General features: G+C 41.7%; 4 protein-coding genes across 5 annotated transcripts; 1 reads left to right on the top strand and 3 right to left on the bottom strand.

Annotated features, from left to right (window-relative positions):
• Positions 1 to 1247: 1247 nt before the first annotated feature.
• Positions 1248 to 8033, bottom strand: elovl8a (ELOVL fatty acid elongase 8a). Its single transcript, XM_070973869.1, has 8 exons — positions 7958 to 8033; positions 5517 to 5583; positions 5209 to 5396; positions 4279 to 4359; positions 3949 to 4005; positions 3651 to 3765; positions 3441 to 3568; positions 1248 to 1432 (listed from the first exon to the last, which is right to left on the bottom strand). The coding sequence occupies exons 1-8, from the start codon at positions 7961 to 7963 to the stop codon at positions 1262 to 1264; spliced, it is 813 nt and encodes a 270-aa protein (XP_070829970.1). The 5' UTR covers positions 7964 to 8033; the 3' UTR covers positions 1248 to 1261.
• Positions 8034 to 8988: 955 nt separating this feature from the next.
• selenop2 (selenoprotein P2) lies at positions 8989 to 13811 on the bottom strand. Its single transcript, XM_070974461.1, has 5 exons — positions 13698 to 13811; positions 12521 to 12771; positions 11404 to 11616; positions 10901 to 11009; positions 8989 to 10176 (listed from the first exon to the last, which is right to left on the bottom strand). The coding sequence occupies exons 2-5, from the start codon at positions 12745 to 12747 to the stop codon at positions 9775 to 9777; spliced, it is 951 nt and encodes a 316-aa protein (XP_070830562.1). The 5' UTR covers positions 12748 to 12771; positions 13698 to 13811; the 3' UTR covers positions 8989 to 9774.
• A 2010-nt stretch (positions 13812 to 15821) lies between these two features.
• LOC139339116 (THAP domain-containing protein 2) lies at positions 15822 to 19607 on the bottom strand. 2 transcript variants are annotated; one of them, XM_070974589.1, is made up of 5 exons: positions 19478 to 19607; positions 19213 to 19369; positions 18764 to 18923; positions 17242 to 17399; positions 15822 to 17033 (listed from the first exon to the last, which is right to left on the bottom strand). In XM_070974589.1, exons 2-5 carry the CDS (start codon positions 19360 to 19362, stop codon positions 16650 to 16652), a joined length of 852 nt encoding a protein of 283 aa, XP_070830690.1. In that variant the 5' UTR covers positions 19363 to 19369; positions 19478 to 19607; the 3' UTR covers positions 15822 to 16649. The 2 variants fall into 2 exon arrangements, with proteins under 2 accessions (XP_070830690.1, XP_070830689.1); XM_070974588.1 differs by having other exon boundaries at positions 19213 to 19607.
• Positions 19608 to 19866: 259 nt separating this feature from the next.
• toe1 (target of EGR1, exonuclease) lies at positions 19867 to 25143 on the top strand. Its single transcript, XM_070974335.1, has 8 exons — positions 19867 to 20283; positions 20501 to 20541; positions 20732 to 20828; positions 21060 to 21218; positions 21662 to 21775; positions 22400 to 22548; positions 23033 to 23195; positions 23492 to 25143. Exons 1-8 carry the CDS (start codon positions 20170 to 20172, stop codon positions 24230 to 24232), a joined length of 1578 nt encoding a protein of 525 aa, XP_070830436.1. The 5' UTR covers positions 19867 to 20169; the 3' UTR covers positions 24233 to 25143.

Here is a 25143-nt window from a genome sequence, read left to right as displayed (position 1 = left end):
TCCTTTTTACCCAGCGATAACCTTGCCGTGTTAAAATGTCCTCTTTTTGCAGACACTAGTTTGGCTTCTGTTTTCTTTCTAAGTGGTTTCACGTCGCTTTGAAAAACACACACAAAGTGGTGATTCTCTGAACTTTGTTGAGAGAGGCATGGCCACATTGTGCTGATGGGTATTAAAATGGCTGGCCTGAGTAGCTGCCTCTGGAACTTTGATTTAGTCACTTCAAAGTGCTTTTTCATGTGGTGTTCTGTTATTTTGTCGGCCCCCCTGCTGAGTTTGGAACAGAGGACAGTCAAAACCAATATGCTGCCGTGGATAAAAGCAGAGAAATAGATAGTGAACAGAATGGGAATAAGTGATGACGGCAGGGGAAATATAATGCAAGGGAAGCAGATATGGTTCATTCCCTCACTCGTCTCATAACTCTTTCATTTCTGTCCACAAGGGGGAGCGGGTGGGATCGTTGGACTCAGACGATTATACATCCTGACAGATGGAGCCCGGGGGTTTGTGGGGTGGGCTGGGGTTTCCCCGTTGGTAAGAGGGATTAAACTGGGGAGGGGACCCCTCATCTGAAAAAGGGGAGGAATAGATGGAGAACGCGGGATATAGAGCTAATGGCAACCAACAGCTTATTGGCTGTGACTGCCAGCCAATGGGTGGAGGAGAAGAATAAAGCAACAGGAATGGTGATTAGAGGGTCTCATCTATTAACAGCTGGGGGAAGGGAGTGATGAAACAAGGGTTAATGTGTGTTGAGTGTGTTGTGGCTTTATACTGGATGAATGAACAGAAGGGAGGAAGGAATGAATGCAGCAAATGAAAGACCCTCATAAATATACTAAACATTTCTCTGTGTGTGTGTGTGTGTGTGTGTGTGTGTGTGTGTGTGTGTGTGTGTGTGTGTGTGTGTGTGTGTGTGTGTGTTTAAGCCACAAATTCATCTTTCATAAAACATAAAAAGGATGAAAAATGTTTAATTTGATCACAAACATGAGTTTTATAGTTCTATACACAAGTCATTGTATAAATGTTCATGTGTATGCTAATGTATTTGTACATATAAGAAGTCCACAAGCAGATATGGCTTTTTAGATCCCTCTGTCATCTTTCCTTTGCTCTCTCTGTTCGATCTTCCAAAGCTTTTCGTCTCATTCTTTTCCCTCTTCATACCAATCACGGAGGCCTGATTTCTTTCTTTCTCTCTCTCTCTCTCTCTCTCTCTCTCTCTCTCTCTCTCTCTCTCTCTCTCTCTCTCTCTCTATGTCTTCTTGCTCTTCTTCTTGGCGAGGTAGCTGTGGTAGTAGAAGTTACTGAAGAGAGCGATGAGGCTGAGAGAGTAAGCCAACACCACCATGTTCATGGAGTCAGGGAAGTCACAGTCAGCGAACAGGTTGTAGGTGGTGTGGATGGTTACTATGAAGAACTGGAGCTGACAGACAGACAGACAGACAGACAGACAGACAGACAGACAGACAGACAGACAGACAGACAGACAGACAGACAGACAGACAGGAGATACAAGAGAGAGTGAGACAGCACCAAGTGGTAGATTATCGGGGCACTTTGAACAGCAGTGCAACGCTTCCTCCTCCACTGCAGCCTGTATAAAGCCATCACAACTAAATTCTCAATCTGAAATAAGAGAATTTTACACGACAAAACAAAAGTCAGCATTTACTTTGTGAAAAACTGATCTTGCCATGGAAGCATCAAATTATGCAGCGCATGTCACAGCAAAGGTGAAATCCAGCCAATCAACACATGAAACTGTACTGAGCTCCCCAAAACTCTGACTCTTCTACATGGTTTTTATCTCTTATCTCCTCATCATTACATTTAATAATTAAGCTACAGTGTATCTCATCATCATATTTTAATTCATATTATTCATTGTCTTGTATTCATATGCAGACATCTACAAGACAATGGTCATGTGACAGACAGAGGCAGCTGAAAGCATCAAGATATATGTAACATGCCCAGCAAAGGACTGGCTGTAGAAATACTTTATAATGAAAGAAGTACAGCTCCAACACAATTCTAATTTATTTAATGACATTATACATAGTCAAATAAACACCCAATGTAATTACAATAATCCAATAATAGTGTCCAGGGCCACTGGTGGACAGCTGGCAGTTAATATGCTGGACAATTAGCACACTGTTGCCACAAAGCTAACTTCCACGTGGCTGTCGTCTTGCAGGTTGTGTCAGCTCCTCTCCCAAAAAGAGAGAGAGGCATTTATGTCAGGAATTGTGTTAAATTGACACACAGAATTTGATCCTCTTCAGCACGAACTGAAAGAGTGATTCTGTTGCGAGCAGTCGCCACAGTTAAACAGGTGCAGACAAGAGCGGCAAGCTTATTCAGCTGAAAAAAGACAAGCATTAATACTGAATAGTCCAGCGTCACTGTGTTTCTGCACAGAATTGTCTGACTATGTACTGTTGACTGGTCTGTGTCCATACATTTCATAGAGTCACTAGTACTCGGGGCCCAGGATGAGGTTATGTGTATCAATGAGCATAAATGACGTTGAGCATCTATCCATCCCCCTCCACACGCTCCTCCCCTTTCAGTGTATGCAATAATTGCCTCTCAAAAATACAAAAGAAACCCCCCATACACACACAGACAATCTCCATCTCCCTAATCAGCTCAACTATCACAGCTTCAGTTCACCAAACTGAAAAGCTAACCATTAATCAAGGCCTGGGGGTCAGCTCTGAAGTCAGTACAGTTATTGTTATATAATGCCAGTCGGTCACCATACTGACCTATATATGTTAGAGTCATATAGAAGGACAAAAAACACCAGGATGCATTGTCTCCTCATCAAGCTAGAGGTAGAAAACAGATGGTCCAATAGTTGAGGAGCATCAATGCTGCTAATCCGTCTAGTTATACCAACAGCTGGTCAGAACAATGACAAACAAAGCAGGAGGCCTCATGTTAGGCTCGTCAGAGTTAAATACTCCAAGCTTATGCAACATTCAGGCTGTTGGACATATACCTGAACAGTCCTAGGAGGCAAAGACTTGCCAATATGCTTCAATGCTGGCAACAGCATCATTTCACAGGATGCTAAAAGTGATTCTATTCAAATGTGTTTAATCAGAGAGGGCTGACGTTATTCTACAGGTGGAGCTACAAACAGAGCAGCATCCAAAATGATCTGACTGAATTATGCTAAAACATAAAAGAGAACTGATCAGTGAAATTACCCAACGAGGAGATCCAACATGCATTTTGCCACATTTACATAGTAAAGTGGTTCATTTATCGAGACACCGATCAGAATGTGGTAGTGATAAAATCCTAAAATAAAAATAGAAAGGAGAAGGAAAGGAAAACACACGCAGAGTGAATGTCTCTCTCTCTCTCTCTCTCACACACACACACACACACACACACACACAGAGGCAAACACTGACCAGCTGCAGGGAGGTGAGGTAGCGTTTCCACCAGAGGTACTTGGACATGCTCGGCCCCAAAGCCGCCAGGCCGTAGTACAGATACATCACTACATGGACCAGGGAATTGATCAGACCAATCAGGAAAGCTATGGACAGATACACAGGGTGAGCATCACATACTGCGTCGACATGAGCATGTGTGTTCTGGGTGGGTCGGTGTGTACTCACATTGGCCGCCAGCCACATACTTAACCCCAGCCCACCAGTTAAAGATCATGGTGGCGTGGTGGTAGACATGGAGGAAGGTCAGCTGACTGTTCTTCTTCCTCAGGATGAAAAATATCTGAACCACACAAACACACACAAAGGCAGGCGTATGGTGAGGTGTTAGAGGAAGAGAGGCAGGTACAGAAACACATGCACTGATACGCATGTGTGAAAAGTGAATAAAGGTTCCTGGAGACACTGTGAATCTCAAATGGAACTAAGAAATGAGTATAACTCTTTTCACCCCTTTCATACTCACAGTGTCACTGAGCTCTATAACTTTGGAGAAGTAGAACCACCAGCACACTCGAGCCATCTGTCCAAAAGAAAAATATGTTATTATTCGTTTTTTTTTACATTATATAAGCTGGTTTCTACTCTGGATAATATGTTTGTATAACAAGCTATATTTAAACTGTAATTTTAGCATACATATGACATTTTGTGTGTTACTTTTGCAGAATATTTTGGTCATCAAGGTCTATGTAGTCCACCAAAACCTGTGTGTGAGGACGCACAAGACAAATTCCAGAGAGGAGCATTATCTAGAAATTGTTGCACAAAGTACAGTGTAGTAAAAAAGATTTACCCTCATGGCCAGTGGGCTGCTACTGTAGTCGACTGGCTGGCACAGCAGACTGTATCTGGCCAACCAGGAAGAGGCTGTGAACTGGAAAGACAAAAGCTGCCTTCATCTCTGCTTTGGTTTCTCTCAGTCATCACAGGGACCCTTCATCCCATTTTGTCAAACTCAAATTGGCTGTGAATGAGTGAAATCATTTCCTGTTTCACTGACGACTCCGACAATGCGGCGCATAAATACTGAGGTGTTATCTGAGAATATGGGGCATTTTTGTTCTTTCAAACCTGCAGTAATTTTTATTTATTTATTTATTTTTTTTTTGAACATGCATTTAGAGTGGTGTTTTTTCCTGGCAAAGTCCAAAATTGACTCTGTAGCTGTTCAGCTGCTAATTACTCGACTATGTTAACCAGCAATGCTGCCTTGTTTGCCTGCTGTTTGGTGCTTGGCAGGTAGTGTACAGCAGGTTTTTGGAGCATTTTCACTGAAAACAACTGCCTGCTGCAGCCAACAAAACTGGGCTATGAGAGCAGTGAGAGTAAACAGAAAAGTTGAGGGCAGCAAAGGAAACAATACACTGAAAGATGCTATAAAGCTCTGTAGAGCTGAAGTGCGCTGCAGTCATTGTATTATTCACAGTGGGTTTCACATTACACAAAGTCACTTTATCCATTGCTGTATAAAACAATGTTGATTAGAGCAGCTTCTATTTGCACCTGTTAATATCCCGAATATCACAGCTTCTTAAACTTCAAGCTTGGATGATTTAGGTTTTAAAAATCAACAGGTGTTCGGACGTTGCTGGCATGCAAACAGTAGAGAGCACTACCCTCGCACTATGTTATCCTACACTAACTCATTTTCAGATGCTACAACATCCAGCTTCCCATCTACATACATCCCTTACAAATGTAGCCACATGCAGCGCAGTAGTACCTCATAGAACATGTATGCAGACAGGCAGACCATGGCGAAGTTGTAAACTATCAGGACGGGTTTAAGGTTGACAGGCTGCCTATTTGCCATCAGCTTTGGTCCAACCCATATAATGACCAGGTAGCACAGAAAGATACAGCTGATTGGCACAGGAGAGTAGACCAGCGGCCAATTGTCAGTCCTCTTGTCTAGATAGAGAAAAAGGAAGCATAGATCAAGCAAAGATTGTGCTAATGTCTGGCATGAGTATCTGTATATAAGTGATGTATGTGAGTAATTGCATTAATAAGATGAAAACAATGACTCGCCTCCATTTTCCAGAATCCCTTGGTAGAATAACTGAAACTTCTGCCACATGGTGAGAGCCTGGAAACCCTGAGATGGACACACATGAGCAGGAGAAAGTTTCATTAGCTAGTCAGGAACACCACGATGCCTCTGACAAGAGAGAATATAAAGCTCTGGAGAGAATATCTACAAAAGGTCTTTCACTTCCAGTGCAATTTCAACCATGAAACTGTACTTTTACTGTTATTTTATTTATATTATCTTTGCTTGCTCCTATACTTTGATGAACTATTACTCCACAGCACCCAGTGATAACCTTTGTATGTTGCTCTACATAATACAGTTTCTACTTCTAATGTTCAGTGTCTTAATGTTGTATTCTGCAAAGGTGTAGTCAAAGACATATTTCCCGTACAATAAAGCTGCGTGCATCGTACAGTACTGTATCAAAACATGGCTTTGGTCTTCCAGCCTTCACTCATGGTCAGTAGGAGCAAAGAAGTTGTGGAGTGATACATAATGAAAATATCTTACAGACAGCTATTTGTAATGGGATGTAAAAAGTCTGTATTTAGTATAAGCAGAGAAAATGAATGATAATGATGATTAATAACTGCCTTTTTGCAGATTCATATATTTCAAACACTTTTACAACCATGATTCCAAAAAAAGTGGAGATGCTGTGTAAAACATAGATCAGACAGAATGTGATCATTTGCTAATCCTTTTTGACATATAGTCAACTGAAAACAGTACAAAGACAATATATTTAATGTTTGACCTCATCAGCTTCATTGATTTTTGTAAATATTTGCTTATTCTGAATTTGATGCAGCAACATGTTTCAAACATGTTGGACAGGAGCAACTAAAGACTGAGACAGATGTGGAATGCTCCAAAAACACCTGTTTGGAACATTCCACAGGTAAACAGGTTCATTGGTCACAGGTGATAGTATCATGATTGGGTGTGAAAGGGGCGTCCTGGAAAGGCTCAGTCATTCACAAGCAGGGATGGAGTGAGGTTCACCACTTTGTGAACTCATGACTGTAGAAAGGATATTACTGCATGGGCTCAGGAACACTTTGCAAAACCGTTGTTGGTAAACACAGTTTGTTTGCAAATGATTGCATTCTTCTTTTATCAGTATTTCAAACAGCGTTCCAACTTTTTTGGAATCAGGGTTGCGCATAAAAAAACACTCCACTGTAAATTTGATTAAGGCATCCAGAGATAATCTGGATTATAACTCAGGGATTATATTCACTAATCCAAAAATATCTCTTGATAATGGATAATAACTAATAATCCTCTTGATGAATGGCTGCCTTAATATGGATGAAAGGATGATGAGTTTCCATATATGATTAATATGTGACAGTGCTGCCATCTAGTGTTGACAGGTGGAAGCTCTGCACACGACAGGTCAGTTACTTCCTCTCCTTCCTATTGCTCCAGATAGAGCTGAGTTTGGATGTGCATGGGTGTCTTTTATCAGGACTTGAGCTCCTTCCTGTGGTGGTGGCCCATCAAACCCTCCATTAGTCAGATTTTTGGTCTTTGGTGTTGGTCTATGCAGAAATGGAGAAACTCCAGCAAAGCCTTATTATAATTATATAATATATAATTAAGGGATCTGGTCTTATAAATCCTGGCAGTGTGGAAGAGGCTTTGAAACAGCATTTAGAGACATACCATTTTCAAAAGATACAATATCTAGATATGATATAACTGAGCAGTTAAATCACTTAACAATAATAATAATAATAATAATAATAATAATAATAAAATGTAACAGGCTTTTCTGGTAGGGGTGAGCAGGTGAGGTCTGCAGAAGGTAGATCATCTCTGCCTCTTCATCCTCATCTCCTCCACAGTTTCCAGGTAATGGACAATACAGGCACAGATCCATAATTTGCAGCATAAATCTTTACCTTATACCCTCTATCCACATGTCCTTGTCACCATCCTTGTGAAAGGGGAAGCATTAATGAGCATTTTTCTATCCAAGCATTTGTTTAACATTCCACCTGTGAATGTAAGTGAAAGCACTAATTACAGAATTGGCAGAAGCAGCAGGCTGTGTGGACAGTGCTAAGTAGTTTAGCCTCCTTACTGGGATTTACAGAGAAAAATCCCCAGCAGGGCCAGGCTTCTACAACCTGCTGAGGTTTATTGAGCAGGTTTCAAATTTGCAGTGCAGCTAACTGGAAATCTAAAGAATCTGCAGCAATCTGCAACACTCTCCAAGAATCGCAGCATACAGTGCTGATATTATACTGTTCATTCAATCTAGTGTTTAGACAGAGGCTCTACATGCAGAGAATCATGGGAAATTATGACAACCCATGAACGTTCAGTTGTATTATGGTTGACTGCTCAAGAATCAACATGTTCTTAAATATTTCACGTTAAATTTTCTGTTTTTGAGGAGAGGACAGCTCAGAGGAAGTGATCTTACCGTCATTGTGATGGTGGCTGTTTATGGTTTTTCTCCTCAGCTCTCCTCGGTCAAAGCTTGCTGCATCTCAGCCATGTGTTAAGCAGCACTGAGGTAATCCTGCCTGTGCGTGTGTGTCTGTCTGTGTGTATGTCCAGCATGACATATGGCAGTGTCTTTTCTTCAAGTACCTGTCAGATAAATCCCACCAATCAGAGGCCCAGTGTTCAGAATACATGTGATTGTACTATAAAACAACTCATTTCAGTGGTTCTTCTGGTAAAGAACAGATGTTTGAAATAATTAATTATAGTATTTAGTTCAAGTTGGTGTTCTATGAATTTCTTAGCTAAACAGTAGTTCTAATCTTTCACCCTGGGACCCAAATCCAGGTGGATTGGTGGGTTTTTTGGTTAAACGAAAAGACAGATACTAAGATGTATGAAGCTATAGCCAACCGCAAGATATGTTTGCTCAGCATAAAAACTAGAAACAGGCAGACACAGCTAGCGCAGCTCGTCCAAAGGCAACGAAATTCCCAGAACCTCAATAACTCACAGTTTGATAAATCTTCACAAACACCCATGTTTGGGTTTGTGTGGGACTATGCAAAGGACTATTTCTTGACTGGTTGCAGTCAGTACCGCATGACTTGTCATCATCATGAGCATCCAGGCAAACAGCAGAGACTTCAGGAAGCTCCCACTAAAGAAATAGTTCCAGTGAATAAACTTCCATAAAACCACAATTTGTTGTTTTTACACTTTGATGAACAAATTATACCTCATGCGTTCAATTCATACAGTGATTATAGGCTGGTTTTGTTTCTTTTAGACAGAGCCAGGCTAGCTATTTTCCTTTGTTTCCAGTCTGTATGCTAAGCTAAGCTAACCAGCTATTGGCATAGCTCCTTGTTGACCTAATGGTCAGATTACTTTGTTGTAGGTGAAAGAGGATAAATCTCCCATCACCAGCTACATGAACTGGTACGACACGAGGCACAGACAGAATTACAAGTTCGATTATCGATTTTAAAGACACCTTGAAACAAACACTTTCAATATGTATTTTCTTTTTAATGGAGAACAGCAACCTCAAGGTTCATTCTACATTCAGGGAATTAATCAATAAGTAGTAAAGTAACAAAGATTCAAATCTACAGCAAATGTGCAAAATTGATTAAATGGACCAACATACAGTATGTTAATCCAGTAATACCATATATTATGCTTCACTAAAAGTACAAATGAAAACATGGTGTTTGCAGATTTAATAGGGTTAGTACACTAAAATCATTTGTGATACCACCTCCCAAAATGAATAAAGGACAGCACTCCATACTCTTTAAGCTCTTGTTATATGTGCCTAGTAATGTCGTAGCTCATTATATCACCTCCAGATCCTGCATGAAACAGGACAAACAGAAGCAGAAACTGAACAGGAAGGAAAATGTTTGCACAGTAATCTGACTGAGGTCTGCTCAGCAGCAGTGTACAGCGTCCTCTGACTCTGTCTGGATGACAATATCCATCAATCCATCCGGTCCCTCCGCACACATCCGTCCACAGCCTCCTGTAAGCAGGTTTTACACCATAGACTTCATTAATGGGAGCAGACAGGGAGGGAATGGTGACATTATCCACACAGAGGAGGGAAGTGTGGGGATGCTAGCAGAGCAACCACCATCTGATTACTGTTACAACAGATTCAACTGCTGTTTAACCTGTGTGTCCTTCCATCAACACAAAAATGTTTCACCAAAAGTAAAATACTCAGTAAACCCACCCTAAACAGATTAAGAAGAAAGAAAAAACACTATTAATTTAATTAATAATTACCTAATTACCCACGTCCACTCCACTAATATCACTATTATTGCCAGAGTGCTGCTGCTGCTGATGATGATGATGATGAGGGTGAGGGTGAGGGTGATGGTGCTGAGAGTGGTGGTGATGATCACTGAGAAGAGGAAAATTGTGAGTTTCATTCTGACTTCCATCATGCTGGTGTTGGAACTGATTCTGATGACTGGCATGATGGTGTGGGTGGTGATGGGACTGATGAGGATGATGATGGTGATGATGATGGCTGTGGTGATGAATCACCCCAGAAGTTGTGTCTCCCACATCTGGATCAGTGTCCAATTGAAGTGTGGGTATTGCAGATGTGTGGCTGACATCAAACTGCGTTGTCTCGTTCTTCATGGTGATGTTCCTGCCACTTGGGAAAGTAGAATTGGCCTGGAAAGGAAACAGCACATTAGAATTTTGTAGCTTCAAGCTGCATTAATTGCATTTAATTTGGCCACTTACAGGCAGCAGAACAAGCTAAAAACACAACACAGACATATTATAATCTAATCAAGTTGCTATTTACACATCCAGCAGACATGACATTATCATGAATTTAAAGTTGTGTTTCTGACCAATATTCTCTTAGCTCCATTATGATCTCCATGAACTCCTGAAGGGCATATCTGTTTCTTTAGCTGCTAAATGCTCTGCTATGTTCATCAGCTGGTTGCTAACTGTGTCTGATGGTGCTGGGCAGGTAGTGTACAATGTGTTTTTTTTTTTTACTGAGAACAGCTTCCTGCTACAGCTGGAAATAAGTTTGATGGCTGGGAAACCAAAACAATGAGATAAAAGATTAAGAAAACTTGGTAGAGATGAGGTGCAGTGCAGAGATGGATGGTAATTGTTTGTGGATTTGTTACTATGAGCGACCTCTTTCACATTACACATTGTCATTTTATCCACCATTGTTGGAAAAATACTGTTGAGTGCAGGTTTAACTTAGAGTTTATAGCACTGTCTTTTTCGATTGCATGAGTAATTCATTTAATAAACCCTGAAAATATGAAATGTGTGATACTATTCTGCGACTGGTGAATGTGTGCAAGCGCGCGCGCGTGTGTGTGTGTGTGTGTGTGTGTGTGTGTGTGTGTGTTTTGTGATTACTCACGGAGCAGTTGCAGATGTTTTTATGATAAGTCGCTCTGATTGCAGCCTCTATGTAGGGGTAATGCAGGAAACTGTAAGGTAGCACTATATGGAAGGTGAGCAGACCACACCTGCAGAGAGAATCAAAATAAGGATGGATCAGTGCAATTTTATTGGGTCCTGCCTTATTTCATTTCATTTCAAATCCTAAGCCAGGTCCTTTCAAAGCACTTGCTTTATTTGACTCTCCCACAGCATGTCAGAACTAATGTGCTCTCACTGTGAGATAAATCACAGTTGTGCTTTTAAAATCTTTCCTAAGATTGACCGCACTATCTTATAATCAAGAATATGGTGGCTAGAAATATGTATCAACATGGAGCAAAGTCAAAGTCATGACATGAGTCCCAAGAAAACTGGCAAGCCAAGGGTGCTGAGACTTAATTTTATGCATTTTTGTTTGCCCTCTCGTCTCATCAAAGAGCTAAATCCCACTGCATGTCTTGGAGAGGTGTCTTGCCTTACCTGTCATAGACCAGGAAGTCATCTTTGTCACCATCCAGAGCCTCCCACACGTCATGTTGAAAGGGAGACTGCTGGTACACAGGAACACCGGGGGGCGCTCTTCTCTTCAGCTCCCAGTACATGGCTCTGGACAGAGGCTCTCGCTCATTGACTATCATAAAAGACACCTCTGTCAGGTTGCTGCGGTTCAGCTTGGCACGCAGGCCTCCAATGCTACAGAGGGACAGATAGAGACACCAACTCTCAGCTGAAATCAGTGCACAAAGAGCCAGTTATGTTTTTTGGTTTTTTTTTTACAAACATGATGAATTGGTTTGCCCAGGCATGCTGTACGAGCTGTCATGTTGCTCACCATATACTACATGTGCTTATTTCTAATTATAGCAGCATATTAGCTTATCGTACCCTTTGTTTTGTATTAACAAAGAGATGAAATGATTAGGTAAATCTGAATGTGTTGCATATTCAGTTGCAACAAGGAAGAGCAGCATATACGTAAAAGTGGTGCAAACCGATGTCTTGTTGACTGGCATTATAGCTCACTATACAACATACATCATTTTTGCATTAAGAGACATTTAGGCAGTAATGCTGCATTCAGGTGCCTTCCGCAAATCTCAAAGGAATTAATTCAAAATTGTCATAATATTTTTTTGACAATTTTTGGTCTTTTCTCTGAAGAACTCACATGTCCAGAGTCATGTGTTAGCTAGAGAAGTATTGGAGACATGTAAATAATTATTGGTAGGAACTTCAGTCACCTCCAACAACAATCTTAGACTGGAAACAATACCAAAATAAAACTCATTAAAAACAAACCAGTTCAACTAAACACGCATGTTATAGTAGAAAAATCATAGTGTGTAATAGTGTTAACGATGACTGCATGACCCAATACAAGGACCCTGAAACTGAAGCAGCTAAATGGAATTCAGCACATTGTTAATTTCATTATGTACACCTGTGCTTTCCTGTTGTGACATGTAAAAAAACACAACTATTCGGATTAACTAATAATGATTTACTAATTTCACCTGTCCTCCAACATATTATACACTGTCATACTGATGTAAGCATATTAAACTACTAAATTGCTCAGTGACGTTTATTTTCTCACTTGGAGGCCTGAGTGAGACAGAACTGTCAGCTGGCCTTCAGCAGCGCCACCACAACCACATTTCCCAGCAGCTCTTGCATGGGTGCCTGCCCATTTATTTCCCAGTGGGGGGCAGGTTTGCAGATCTTGGAGGCGTCATTGTCCCCCTCCACTAGCAGAGTGACGTGTGAGGCCCACAACAGACCCGGCAAGGCTGTGTACAGCCACAGCGAGGAGAGAGAGTGCATTGTCCCTCCCTGGCTGGACTGAATCTGCTTGAGGAGAAGACAGCCAATTAGCCATGTTACTTTGACACTTTATACATCGTCATATAGGTGCTACATACAGCCTGAAACCAAATCCTGAGACGATTAAACAAAAATGTGAAAAGATATTAAGAAAAGAAAAGTAATGACATCAGTGAAGTTGAGTCATCAACCTTAGATTGAGACAAAACGTGTGCCAAAGCCTCTACACTGTATATAATGACAATCAATCGATGACATGAATGCAGTCTGCAGACAGCAGTGAGTCACGTGCACGCAGTCTGGGCTCAAAGCAGATCCAGTCTTTGGCAGGTTTCCCCTGCCCTGAACTAAATGGCCAGTCAGTCTGATCCCCAAATAATTAAAAGAGTAAACCCTCATTGTCTCTCTCTTCACATGTGGAGATAATCAGCAAAAAGACTTTATTATGGGGTAAACTGCCAACAGACAGAAGAATGTTTGGGGCAAATAGAGAGACAAAGAGAGGCTGGGGCAGAGATATTTACAGCCTGTCATCCAAAAACTGTTCTGTCTGTTCAAACAGATGAATGCGCCCGCTCAGGTAGTTCATTTAAAAAATAGTTAAGAGTTCAGTTATTAAATTACAAATCTTATCTCAACTGGTACATCAGTCTCCTGAAAACAAACTCATATCTCCAGTTTTATCAGCATGAAGGTGCATTAGTTTTTCCCATGAACAGTGGTTCCATACTGGATTCAGATGATATTAAATGTGCGTTAACAAATTTTCAAATGAATTATTTAAGAGTAGTATTAGGGGGGGGGGGGGGGGAATTTCTGATGCAACATTTTCTTATTATGACCAAACAAAAAAAATCAAATGCACATACAAATACAATCCTTCATCAAATATACATTTCAAAATGACTTTACAAAAATAAAAGCATTGTTAAATAAAAAGAAAGCCTTACCTCTGTCCTCTCTCTGTCCTGTGACCCACATAAACAGACAGCAAACCCCTGTCGCTTTTAAAGCCTGTGGGGTTGTCTAAGCACATCCCCCAAATCAAACAGAGAGAGAGAGAGAGAGAGAGAGAGAGAGAGAGAGAGAGAGAGAGAGAGAGAGAGAGAGAGAGAGAGAGGACTAAATAAGAGGAGAAAGAATTGTACAGCAAATGTCCCCAGTTGGGCTGAAAGTGGGGTGTCACGACTCATGGACAGTGTCGTCAACCCTTAGGCCACTGAGACACCCCATCTCTTCCAGTTACTTTGTGCATTGCATTGTGGGATAGAGTCCATCAACAGTACTTTTTATGGAAGCATGCTGATTTTTTTTATGTATGCATGTTGAATTTTTTGGAGTATTCTTCATTTCTGCACTACAGTGGTGGACAAGTATTCAGACCCGTCACTGAACTCAAAGCACGAAACCACATCAGGAAAAGTCCTGCATTCAAAACCTTACTTCAGTAGAAGTATATAGGTATTATCAGCAAAATGTATCTAAAGTAAAAGTACTCACTGTGCAGTAAAATGAGCCCTGGCAGTGTTTTGCTAGTAAATCTGATGTGTCTGGATTGATTTTACTTCTGTAGATGTTTATGGTTGAGCTCATTTTAACTACTGTAGTAAAGCACCATATTCTATAACATCATCATCATCACATGTGTGCAGCTGTCCTGTGAGAACCGCACATCTCTAAAAGGTCAACTTTTCATGACCTCAGAGAAACAGTCCTGTTTTTATGTGTAATATAAACTTTTGAAAACCAATCGGTGTATTTTCTCTGAAATCCAGATCACCTCGTAAACAAAGGCTGTTGGGGAGCAGCAGTGTTTCCACCAGGGTGTATACATACTGTAATAATCAATTTAGACTTTTAGTCCAGACATGCATGTTTGACTCAGGGTGAATTGTAATAACTTTGATGGTCCCTTAACTTTTGTCTCATGCCATTACCATATCACAATTTTAAGAAGCCCCATTATTTGGTTTATGAGAAATGACATTCCCATGTGCCTCACCCGTGCTCGTGTTCAGTGCTAATTAGCAAATGTTAGCATGTTAACACGCTAAACTAAGGTGGTGAACATTGTACCTGTGCATGTTAACACTGTAATGTTAGAGTGGAGCTCAAAGCATGTCCTCACAGATCCTGTACGCTTAGTTTTGTTTACCATCAGAAGAACTTCTTGTATGTGATATTGATCTCATTACTGAGTAATATTTACTTTACTATGTGTGAGTCAGTCCTCTGACTGTGTAGAGGTGAATGCCATCCTATGACAAACAAAACCACGGTTTCACTTTTGTAAGAGGCCAAAATCAATGACAGTCAACACGGGGTCAAAGGGACAGTTACTGCACAGAGCTGTGCTGTCAGTCAAATAAACAGATGTAAAGTGTACTGTATACACACGCTGTAACGCTGCAATGCTTGAAGGCATTGCTCCGTCTTCACAAACTCGTATGCAGCATTAAAAGTTGCCTTCAGCTCAATTGAGGCAACAATCTGACTGCAAAACAAATATCTAATCTCTCATGGGAGTGTTTTGCTCAAAGTCCATTCTGGTAAAGTAAAATGTCATTCTTTGTTTTACACAGGGGAAAGATAACTGAGATAGAAGATACACACATCACCTGATAGGCCAGTGTGAGTATCTACAGGGTACAGTGGTATTTAAGGACACTTGTGGTTAGGTTTTTTCCCACTGGTGGAGCTTTCATTTCTGTTCTAACGTACCCAGTGTAGTGATAGCAACAGTGCTGTTTGCTTCTGGCTGTGAGCTGCCTGATATGCAGTCCACTATATGCCTTTTAATGGAGAGAAATGTCACACACACACACACACACACACACACACACACACACACACACACATACACACACAATAAGAAATAAAGGTGATTCTTTAAATTACTTTATTTTCTGACAGCGCCAGTGTTTTGGATATTGAACGTCACGTGACTTAATGTGACTCGCCTGAGCTTTTTTTGTGATACCTTTTGTGCTGACTACAACTTCGCTGCAAATGTGAACACTTCAGTCAAATATCCAGCTACATTTACTATCTATATAGTGCAGAATTACATGAAACCTTGTGGACTACACACAGCTCCCTAATATATTCTATGATTTTGTAACCTTCTGGAAAAACAGCAAAGGTTTTGAAAATGTGATCAGAATTCATGATCTATAAATTAAGGAATCAAGCCTCAATTTTGGTGACAGCATTTGAATGATTTGCTGTTGATTAGGTAAATTCAAAACCCACTGATTATGTTTCAACGCAAACATCTTCCTAGATGCTCTCTTTTATCCCAATTTTGTGCCACTGCTTTACTCAAACCATCAAATGGTAAATATTTTGGGTGAACTGTAACAAAAATAAAGCTTGCAGAATATCCTCAGAATATCAGAATGCTCAAGCTACCTCAGCCAGGATATGAGCTTGTCTGCTCTCAGTACATTGGATATCCTGAATACTACCAGGGTTTAATTGTTCATGTAAACACTGTCAGTGGAACACTTTTACATCAGCTGTAAACAAAAGCAGCAAATTCACCAGGCTTTGTGCAAATTACGCCCACGCTTTTCACACAATCCCACATTCTTAGTGGAGTCCACTTTGTCACAGACCACACCCTTCACCTCCTCACATGAAGAAACACCAGAAGCATAAAGCTCGGCTAACTGCCAGCCTCAGCATCTCACCTGGGGCAGATCACAAGCACAACCAGGTGACAATCCAAATAAGTCAACTCAGCACACGTGTATATTGAGGCTTAAGTCATTCATAGATGAGATAGAAGCATGATATGGCCATCTTAAGTTACTTAAAGTCACACCTGCAGATGTTTTACACAGCAAATTCTGCACATTCCTCCCTTGAATAGAATCAGCACGTCATGCAAACTGCCACAATCAGGACAAAACACCTATCAGTCCCTCCTCATCATTGTCCCCAACACCTTCTGTGGGACTGTGACAGGGGGCCATGAGCCCCAGGCCCAGCTCCGCCAGCATCTCACAGCTCATGTCAGTTGTCACCATGATCTTAGTCTCAAGGCGGTTACACAGAGTCCGGTAGGAGGGCAATGGGTATCCTAGCTCTCTCAGGTACTCGTAGCCTTTTGTGCCAACTGCAGAGCGGATCTTTTGGGCCTTCAGGATGGTCTCTGGAGACCAGACAGCGCGGCGGGAGCGTTTGGTGAGGGACAAGGTGCGAATCTGGTCCTCAGACAGAAAGTTCTGGAGACCTTTTTCAATCCGGTCGAGCCGATACAGACGCTTCTTCATCTCCTCCGCCTGAAAGAGAGAGAAGAAGAGCTTTTATTGGAGCTATGTATTGAACGCTCACACTTATGATTCCCTAAATAACATTTTTTTATTTCTTTTCTCACAACAAACATCTGACCCAATGTTTTACTGGCATTAAAATGTAGCGCATAAGAAGAAAAAAAAATCAAGAAAGAAGAGGGTAATTTGTTGAAAGAGACACCAGCAGTGATCCCACCTCCTTCTGCAGCCTCGCAGTGTGCTGCATCTCCTGCTCCAGCTGTTTCTTGAGGAGCTGACACTGTTTGCAGGGCTGTTGGTCCTCCTCCTCCTCCAAGCCAGGCAGAGGGGTGCGTCTGGCATAGCCATGGTCCCCGAAGTTCAGCTCCTTCTCCACTACAAACATAAAGCAATATTTAGAACTAGTACTGTACTTCTTGGCTGGAATCTGGTGCACTTGACATGTACCTGAACTTAAAGGCATTAAGTGCTTTACACACTGTCAATATTGCAAATGTATTCATTTAAGAAGACATCCTTTATTAGTCACAAACACACAACATGCAGAGTTAGGGGGGAAACTGCACATGCCATACATCATTATGTGAAATTCTCCGCTTTTGACCCATCCTTGGTCAGTCCTCCACGACAGACCAGGAGCGGTGGGCTGCCAGCTGACTGGCGCTCAGGGACCAGTTCCCTTATCGTCACCATTGGTCAGGTGGTGATTTTCTTGCATGTTTTAGTGTTTGTTTTTTTTAAGGAGGATACCCCAGGTGAACGCGGGGAGAACATGCAAACTCCACACAGAAAGGCCCCTTTTCTTGAGCAGCAGGCACCGAAGGCATGGTGGAGGACACACCCCCAGCGCCCCAGGTGGAAATCGAACCTGGGACCTTCTAGCTGTGAGACGACAGTGTTACCCCAAACCACAATACAGAAAGACACTGTATCACGTGAACAAATATGCCTTACCTGTCCAGTAAATGCAATATGCTTCTGGTTTATTAGTCTTACACAGTGTCATGAGCAATCTGACGAACCTATTAATACGTTTCACCTTAAGGAGGACGCAGAGCAAACTACTGTAGATGCAATTTTTTTTTTGTTTGTTTGGTTATTATCCACAATGACAATCACCAAATATAGCTGTGGCAACTGATTTTTGGCCGAGGGGAAGAGAAAACCACAAATGTAAACAGATACACAACCACAGCTTGTTATAACAATGTAATTGTTAGAAAAACAGTTGCTGAACTACTTTATATCCAGCAGACAATGAACAACATACACGTTCATTTCAGGTCATGTGTCTCGATCTCCACAATTTATTGAGAAAATATGTCTATCTTCCTCCTGCTGAATTCTTGTAATGTTCATGAGCCACTGGGTAAGTTTGCGTGCTGTTTGATGTTGAGCAATTCGGATTTCAAAGAGTTTAATAGAATCTTTCTGGAGGAAATGGAAGCGGAGACTCAACCCTACAGTAAATATGACCATAAGACAGTGAGTTCAAAGTGATGCTGTATACTCGCTGTTGCAGTCCTAAAGCTCAGGTTTGAACAGCTGACAGGGAACACTATCAGTGTCTACTCCAACAGCGTGAGGCTGACTGGAAAGAACCACCTCTGGAGCAGGGACTTTTTCAGGTTACAGGAACTACAGGCAACACACCACCTGAACATAAGTTCCTCTCAAACATGCCACTTCTAATATAACACAAAATATTCAATAAAAACCCCCGCTGCACTTTCAGTTACCTGGTTCGGGTTTCATGGGCAGCAAGATGTATGGAGCAGTGACTGCAGGGTTAGGACGGACTCCAATGTTGAACAGAGTGGGGATGGCATTGGGCTTCAGCTTCTTTCCCCCAGCAGGAGACCTTGCAATCTCCTCAAACTGGCTCTGCTCAAAATGGTCCTGGGGGAGACAGGACAGAAATACACATATTTTATCCAACTAATGAGCCATCCAAACACAAGAAACAAGAGCAAACATACAGTGAGTGCAGAGTTCAGATATAGCAGAAAGAAAGGAACGATTCACAGCGATAAATCAACTGAATCTAGATGGTACAAAATAACAAAACTCGTCACTTTATTTTTTAGATGCATTGTCCTGTCCACTTAAACTAATGCGCCGTCTATGTGTGAGTGCTTTAATAAACTAGACTTGAGTCACAAACATGCCAGTCTGTGTGCAAACTGACCTGACAGAGTCTGGAGTGGGGAGTTGGTTCAAAGTTACGTCGACAGTTCACCACCCATTTCTTCTTACGGACAGGGTCTTGAGGGAATCTGAACAGCTGTTTGCCGATGCTGGTTGAGTTAGAGCAGTTTGGAGCGGAGCAGCCACCCATTGCAGCACTTAAAACGAACAGCAGAGCTAAATTTAGCAAATGTCAAGTTAGCTCGGCTGACTGGCAATGAAGCTCAGCTGGGGATTATTAATGATTATTTCAGCTAACTACTTACGCGGTCTTAAAACAAGAAAAAGTTGCATTAGGATCAAACGTTAAGTCGTGGAAACCGGAGTTTTGACATGCAGACTTTTAAATCGTATTTGATGGATACAATTCAAAAATCTTTATCAAGATAAAATGTTTCTGACTTTGTTTGAGCCAAAATGGCGCACGTCACCTCGATCGTTAAGCATAGTGACGTATTGTTTATATGTGTCTATCGTAGACGCCTGCTTGAAATGTTCATTGAAAAGAAAAAAGTCAAAAAGAGATTGCAAATCCAAATGAAAAGACGGAAAGGTTCCCAACAAAGGGCTACATTCATAAAATGCTAAAAATGTGTGCATGTATTTAGAGGCAAACGTTTTTTATTTGCGTTCAGGCAACAGTCCGACTACTATGTATATTTGTCAGAGGACCCCTAAGGAGCACGTTGAAATGTTTACGGTGGAGGCGTTGAAAGCTGTCGACCTGAATTAAGTGCCCAAAATTAAAAAAAAAGATGTTAAAACAAATGTCAATTGTACGAAGAAAATAGCACAAGTAAGCATTGAGCAAGGGCTCCGCACAGAACAGCTGAAAATGAAAACCTTTAAAACATAGTTAGCCAAGCTGTAAGTACTCCGGGTAGTCGACTGCAACGGTGCGGAAAACGTTTCCGGCGCGAGAAAGAGCTGTTTTCTTTCCACACAAGTTGAGACAAACATGGAATCTTCAATGGTAGTTCCAGTTGTTGATGTCCAAAATGATAATTTCAAAGACCTTTGGCCAGCTATGGTAGTGGCCATTAAATCGTCTTCTTTCGTTGCACTGGACACGGTAAGTGCAAGCGTGTGCGTGTGTATTGACCTGTGGATGTTAGCAGCCCATGGTCTGTGTTCTCTCATTACCAGATCCACATGCATCATCGCTACTCCCTTGTCTTCCTGTCTATATGTCTGTTTTGCCTGTTTCAGTTAGCTTCCATGTCACTCTTTGATTTGTAAACGATTTCAGCAATCTTAAAAAGTCGTAAGTGGCCCCTTTGTTGTTTTAGGAGCTGAGTGGTCTTGGAAACAGGAAGTCCTTGCTGGCTGAGTGAGTAAAAACATCGGTGTGAGTTTCAAAAACACACTCACCTGAGATGTTATCAACTGGTTGTTGTGGAGGAAGCCAAGGGAGCAAAATGGGTGCTTTATGAGTCAGTGTGGGTGCTTTGCCGTCTCGTACTGCTTCTCAATGTTTGTGTCTGTGCAAGTTGACCCTGACCCTTGCCATCATGTTTCAGATCTATAGAGGACAGATATAAAGCCATATGCCATGCAGCTCGCTCCCGCTCCGTTCTCTCACTGGGAATTGCCTGTTACAAGAAACAGGACTGCAAGGTACAATCACATGAAACATTCTTTCTGATGAGTATACGTACATGTATGCACGCTCTGGTCGAAGGATGCTAATGAGATAGTTCTCACACATTCTTGTATGATTTGTGAGTATGTATAATATGTCTCCCACAGCAGGATCAGATTTAATGCATCTTATACATGTCAAATAAGCAGGTTTTCCCCTGCAGACTGTTTATCCTTTGCATCCACCTTGTTTTATCTCCTCCCCAGCCTGCAGACACATACCTGGTCCAGGTGTATAACCTCACCCTGCTGTGTTCAGAGGAGTACATCATCGAGCCCCAGTCAGTCCAGTTCCTGGTACAACATGGATTTGACTTTAACAAGCAGTACGCTCATGGGATCCCTTACTGCAAGGGCAATAATAAGGTGATGATATGTGATCGTCTGTGTTGTGCTGTGTGTCCTGATCCCACCGTGTTCTCTATCATGCCAGTTTGTAGTCTGTTATGAACCTTCTGTCCTTTCTTAGAAGTTTGTTTGATCTCATCTTGTCCTGGGTCACCAGTAGAGCGATAAGTGCGCCATCTCGACATGTATCTTGTGACAGCTGATCTGATACCCCATAATATATAAATAAGACGAGAATCAAACCCACATGGCATTTCCACGCTCTTATCACTAGACCATATTTCATTAGACCCATGACTATATACAGTAGATAATTATGTTACTCTCCAGCACCAAGATTGAATTGAATTGAAAATTGAATTGTGGTATGCTAATTGCGCTGCATACTGCACTATGTTTCCATCCTTAGATGTTATCGTTTGAGTTCCAGCTGTCTTATCTCTCTCCTCCTTTGTTTTAAGGGAGGATCAGACGACCGAGGAGTCCACATCCGGGCCTTATTCACTGAACTGCTGCGTGCCAGGAAACCCCTGGTGCTCCACAACGGCCTCATCGACATGGCCTTCCTTTACCAGGTACCACCAAGCTGTTAGGTTTGCTGTTCTATTTCATTCTTTTTCTCTTTTTGATGTCACACTAATTGTGTTTCAAGTATTTTACATAAAGCAAAACATTTTGCGCCTGTTATATTGTCTTACCGAGTCGTTGTTGGTATTTGAGCCGCAACCATCAGTCGATCACGATTAGTTGATTGCCAGAAAAAATAATGATGAACTATTCTGATGATGAATTTATTGTATTATTTCAAGTGGCTTTTTTTGTGTGTTTTTTTAAGCAAAAATGCCAAAAGTTCTTTGGTTCCAGCTTCTCTAATTTGTATTCATTTTTTTTTAATATAACACAATTTCAGTACTTTAATCAATTATTATGATTTATTGACTTACATAGCCTTTTAGCTAAGTTTTCTACAGATTTAAGGGATGTGAAGCATTTGAAAATACTCCAAGAAATTCCATCACAGTAAGCAAAAATACTAACATCGGCACTAATGAACCATTTCCGTCGTGTTTACCATCAGCTGTGATTAAAAATAAGGTCATGACTTATATTGGCTTTGAGCATCATGTCTACCTCACAGCATGCTGCATTTTTTAATAACTGCATTTTTTATAATTGCAATTGATTTTGTCTTTTTCAAGAGTTTTTATGCTCATCTGCCCGAGCGCTTGGCCACCTTCACAGCCGACCTGTCTGAAATGTTTCCTGCTGGCATCTATGACACCAAGTATGTGACTGAATTTGAGCTCCGGCTCACTGCCTCCTATCTGGAGTATGCCTATAAGAAGTGGTGAGTGATGCTTTACAGTACAGTATAGACACACACAGCAGAAACACTTCCTGTTATGTGTTGACATCGTCCAGACGGACAATACTTAGTGTTTGGTGCCACATTGAAATGTAGTGAAAATGCAGACTTCTTTGTAAAAAAGGCTCAGCAACATCGACTGTTTGCAAACACTAAGCCGTATCAGAGAACTTTTTGAATTTTTGTGTAAGAAAATGAATTGTTTGTGTGTTAGCTTTCCCCTGGAGGTCTGCTCTATAATGCACAAGATGTGACAATGTAAGAAAATGATGCATGTGGCTTAAGTGAAGAGCAGAGCAGAGCAGAGCAGAGCAGCATGATGTTTCCACTGCTGTGTCTGTTGTTTTCTACATCAGGACACCTTGGAGTGCATTGTTGTGCTTGTGTCGTTGTGTCGGTGTTTTGAAGTGTATGTTTTAATCATAATGTCTCTCCGATCACTCATATTACCTCCTCCTCGTTCCAGTAAGCTGGATAACACTCGCAGTGTGACCTCTGGAGGAACGGGACCTCACGTTCATGTAGAGTTCTGTCAGTATGTCAGTCACATGTCTACTTATGTGGACTACAGAGTGTGTCCAGCTGTGGGATCTTCTGAGGGACGGACTGACATCTGCCAGCGCTTCTCTGTGAGTTTCTACTTTTTCTTTTCAAGAAAGAACAAAGTAGATTTGCTGGTTCCATTCTTGTGAGCCCACTACCTCTGGAAGGCCTTCAGGGGATTTCATTACAAATGACAAAAATGTCCACTTGGACTCAAGGATGAACCCATTAGATTTCCACCACATGTTCATTGGTTCTGCTGAGATTGAGCTTCAGGTGATTGTTGTTGCACCGTGTGATGAAGCTCTCTATCAGATGCTGCTGTATGTCAGTATCTTTATTAACTACCCCGTCTGTCTGTTTCAATGTGTTTGTCGGACAGGCGTTTGGCTGGTGTCCAAGTGGTACCCAGTGTCCATTATCCCATGACACTGACCTGATCGTCCTCCAGGACGAGAAAGGAATGGGGGATAAGAGAAAAAAAAGGAAGAGACACAGAGAGAAGAAGAGAGGTGGAGGCATGGCAGCGGATAGCTCCTCCATCTTTGATGGGGCCCCCGAAAACAAAGTACCCCATATGGAGGTGGATCAGGAAGAATCGGCAGATGACCAGCAAAGGACTGAACCATGCCAAGACAGCGAGCCTCTAACGGACAGAGACAGAAACACACAACAGAGTGAAGGCGAGGACATGAGAACAGACAGCGAGGGAAACGGAATGTGTGAAGACAACAGCACAAAGACAACCACCACAACTCAGAATGACACAATCACTTCAAGCAACACAAACGATGGTGGAGAAAGAACGGAAAAGTGTGTTGGCTGCCCGTCTGAGACTGACGATCAGAAGAAGAAGGCAGACGCAGGGACACATCGGGCAGGCTTCGATGCCTTCATGACGGGATACATCTTTGCCTACTCATGTACCCTCATCAAGAAGGACAGAGAGGGTGGAGCAGCGGAGCAGAAGAAGGAGGAGGAGCGGGCTTGGCTTCCTACGTGTCTCAATAAGGTCTACCTCAGTGGCAAGGCAGCTCCTCTCAACGTGGTTAAAAGCACCTTCTCCAAATCATCCAAGGCCCATGTGCAGAAGATGGAGATGGTGTGGGGAGGGAGGATGTAGGTTGCACACTTCGGACAGTCACAATGTATACATGTGCAGTTTACTTTTTGTTTCCATGCTAACAGCATAGCACTATGGATAGCGATGACAGCCCACGGCTTTGGTCTGGACTGAAACATCTCATCAAAGAGAGGATGAATATTTCTGTTTTGTTCCTCTGCACCACCACCACGTGGTTGATATTTTTGTTTTTTAGTAAAATATCTTAATTATTGGGTAGATTGCCATGGTAATTGACATGTTGAGACGTTCATGACCCCCTCACTTTTCTTCAAGCGCCATCATCACGTCTTTGATTTATTCCAATCAGCTTCAGCTGCATTTTGTGTTTAGTGCTTATTAGCAATATTAGCACGCCATCACACTAAATTAAGAGGGTGAACATGCTAACCATTAGCATGATAGCATTGTCACTGTGAGATGAAAGCATGCTGACATTAGCAGTTAGCTCAAAGCACGGCCATGCATTAGCACAGTCTCACAGAGCTGTTAGCTGTTAGCATGGCTGCAGACTTGTTTCTGTTGTGTACTGACCGCTACATTCTCACAGAGCCACCAGCATGGCAGTGATTTCCGTGGACTGTTTAAGAACAGGCTAGAGAGTCGGGGTAATGGTCAGTTCATGTTCATGGCAACCATATTTGACGATTTAGGGAGATAAATAGTGTAACAGTTTTTTTCTCCCATTTTAGTTTCTGATAAACTGGAAAAAAGACGCTATTGTAAAACCAGAAGTAAGTTGCAATGTAGAGGCACCTGCTTTAATTTAGTTAACTAGTATTTCTAAGTTTTTCAGGAGGCAGCCAAAATTAGATGTTGTTTGATATGCATTTATCCCACAATTCAAATTTTGTGATATTATCTGTTTCTGACGGTACCTTTGGGAAATAAACTAATGCTCTTGAACACTG

The sequence above is a fragment of the Chaetodon trifascialis genome, chromosome 11 (genome assembly GCF_039877785.1).
Source record: "Chaetodon trifascialis isolate fChaTrf1 chromosome 11, fChaTrf1.hap1, whole genome shotgun sequence".
In the NCBI taxonomy this organism is placed as follows: domain Eukaryota; kingdom Metazoa; phylum Chordata; class Actinopteri; order Chaetodontiformes; family Chaetodontidae; genus Chaetodon; species Chaetodon trifascialis.
This window is presented reverse-complemented; position numbering and strand designations above follow the sequence as displayed.

What these genes read in the sequence shown, in the direction of transcription:
- LOC139339116 (XM_070974588.1), bottom strand. Translation starts at nt 19,362, where the DNA reads ATGGGTGGCTGCTCCGCTCCAAACTGCTCTAACTCAACCAGCATCGGC. An exon ending in GCCCATGAAACCCGAACCAG is followed by an intron (nt 17,400 to 18,763) that starts GTAACTGAAAGT and finishes TTATGTTTGTAG; the next exon opens with TGGAGAAGGAGCTGAACTTC. An exon ending in CTGCGAGGCTGCAGAAGGAG is followed by an intron (nt 17,034 to 17,241) that starts GTGGGATCACTG and finishes TCTCTCTTTCAG; the next exon opens with GCGGAGGAGATGAAGAAGCG.
- toe1 (XM_070974335.1), top strand. Translation starts at nt 20,170, where the DNA reads ATGGAATCTTCAATGGTAGTTCCAGTTGTTGATGTCCAAAATGATAAT. An exon ending in AGGAAGTCCTTGCTGGCTGA is followed by an intron (nt 20,542 to 20,731) that starts GTGAGTAAAAAC and finishes ATCATGTTTCAG; the next exon opens with ATCTATAGAGGACAGATATA. An exon ending in ACATCTGCCAGCGCTTCTCT is followed by an intron (nt 23,196 to 23,491) that starts GTGAGTTTCTAC and finishes TTTGTCGGACAG; the next exon opens with GCGTTTGGCTGGTGTCCAAG.
- elovl8a (XM_070973869.1), bottom strand. An exon ending in AGGGATTCTGGAAAATGGAG is followed by an intron (nt 5,397 to 5,516) that starts GCGAGTCATTGT and finishes TTCTCTATCTAG; the next exon opens with ACAAGAGGACTGACAATTGG. An exon ending in GCAGCCCACTGGCCATGAGG is followed by an intron (nt 4,006 to 4,278) that starts GTAAATCTTTTT and finishes TCTTTTGGACAG; the next exon opens with ATGGCTCGAGTGTGCTGGTG.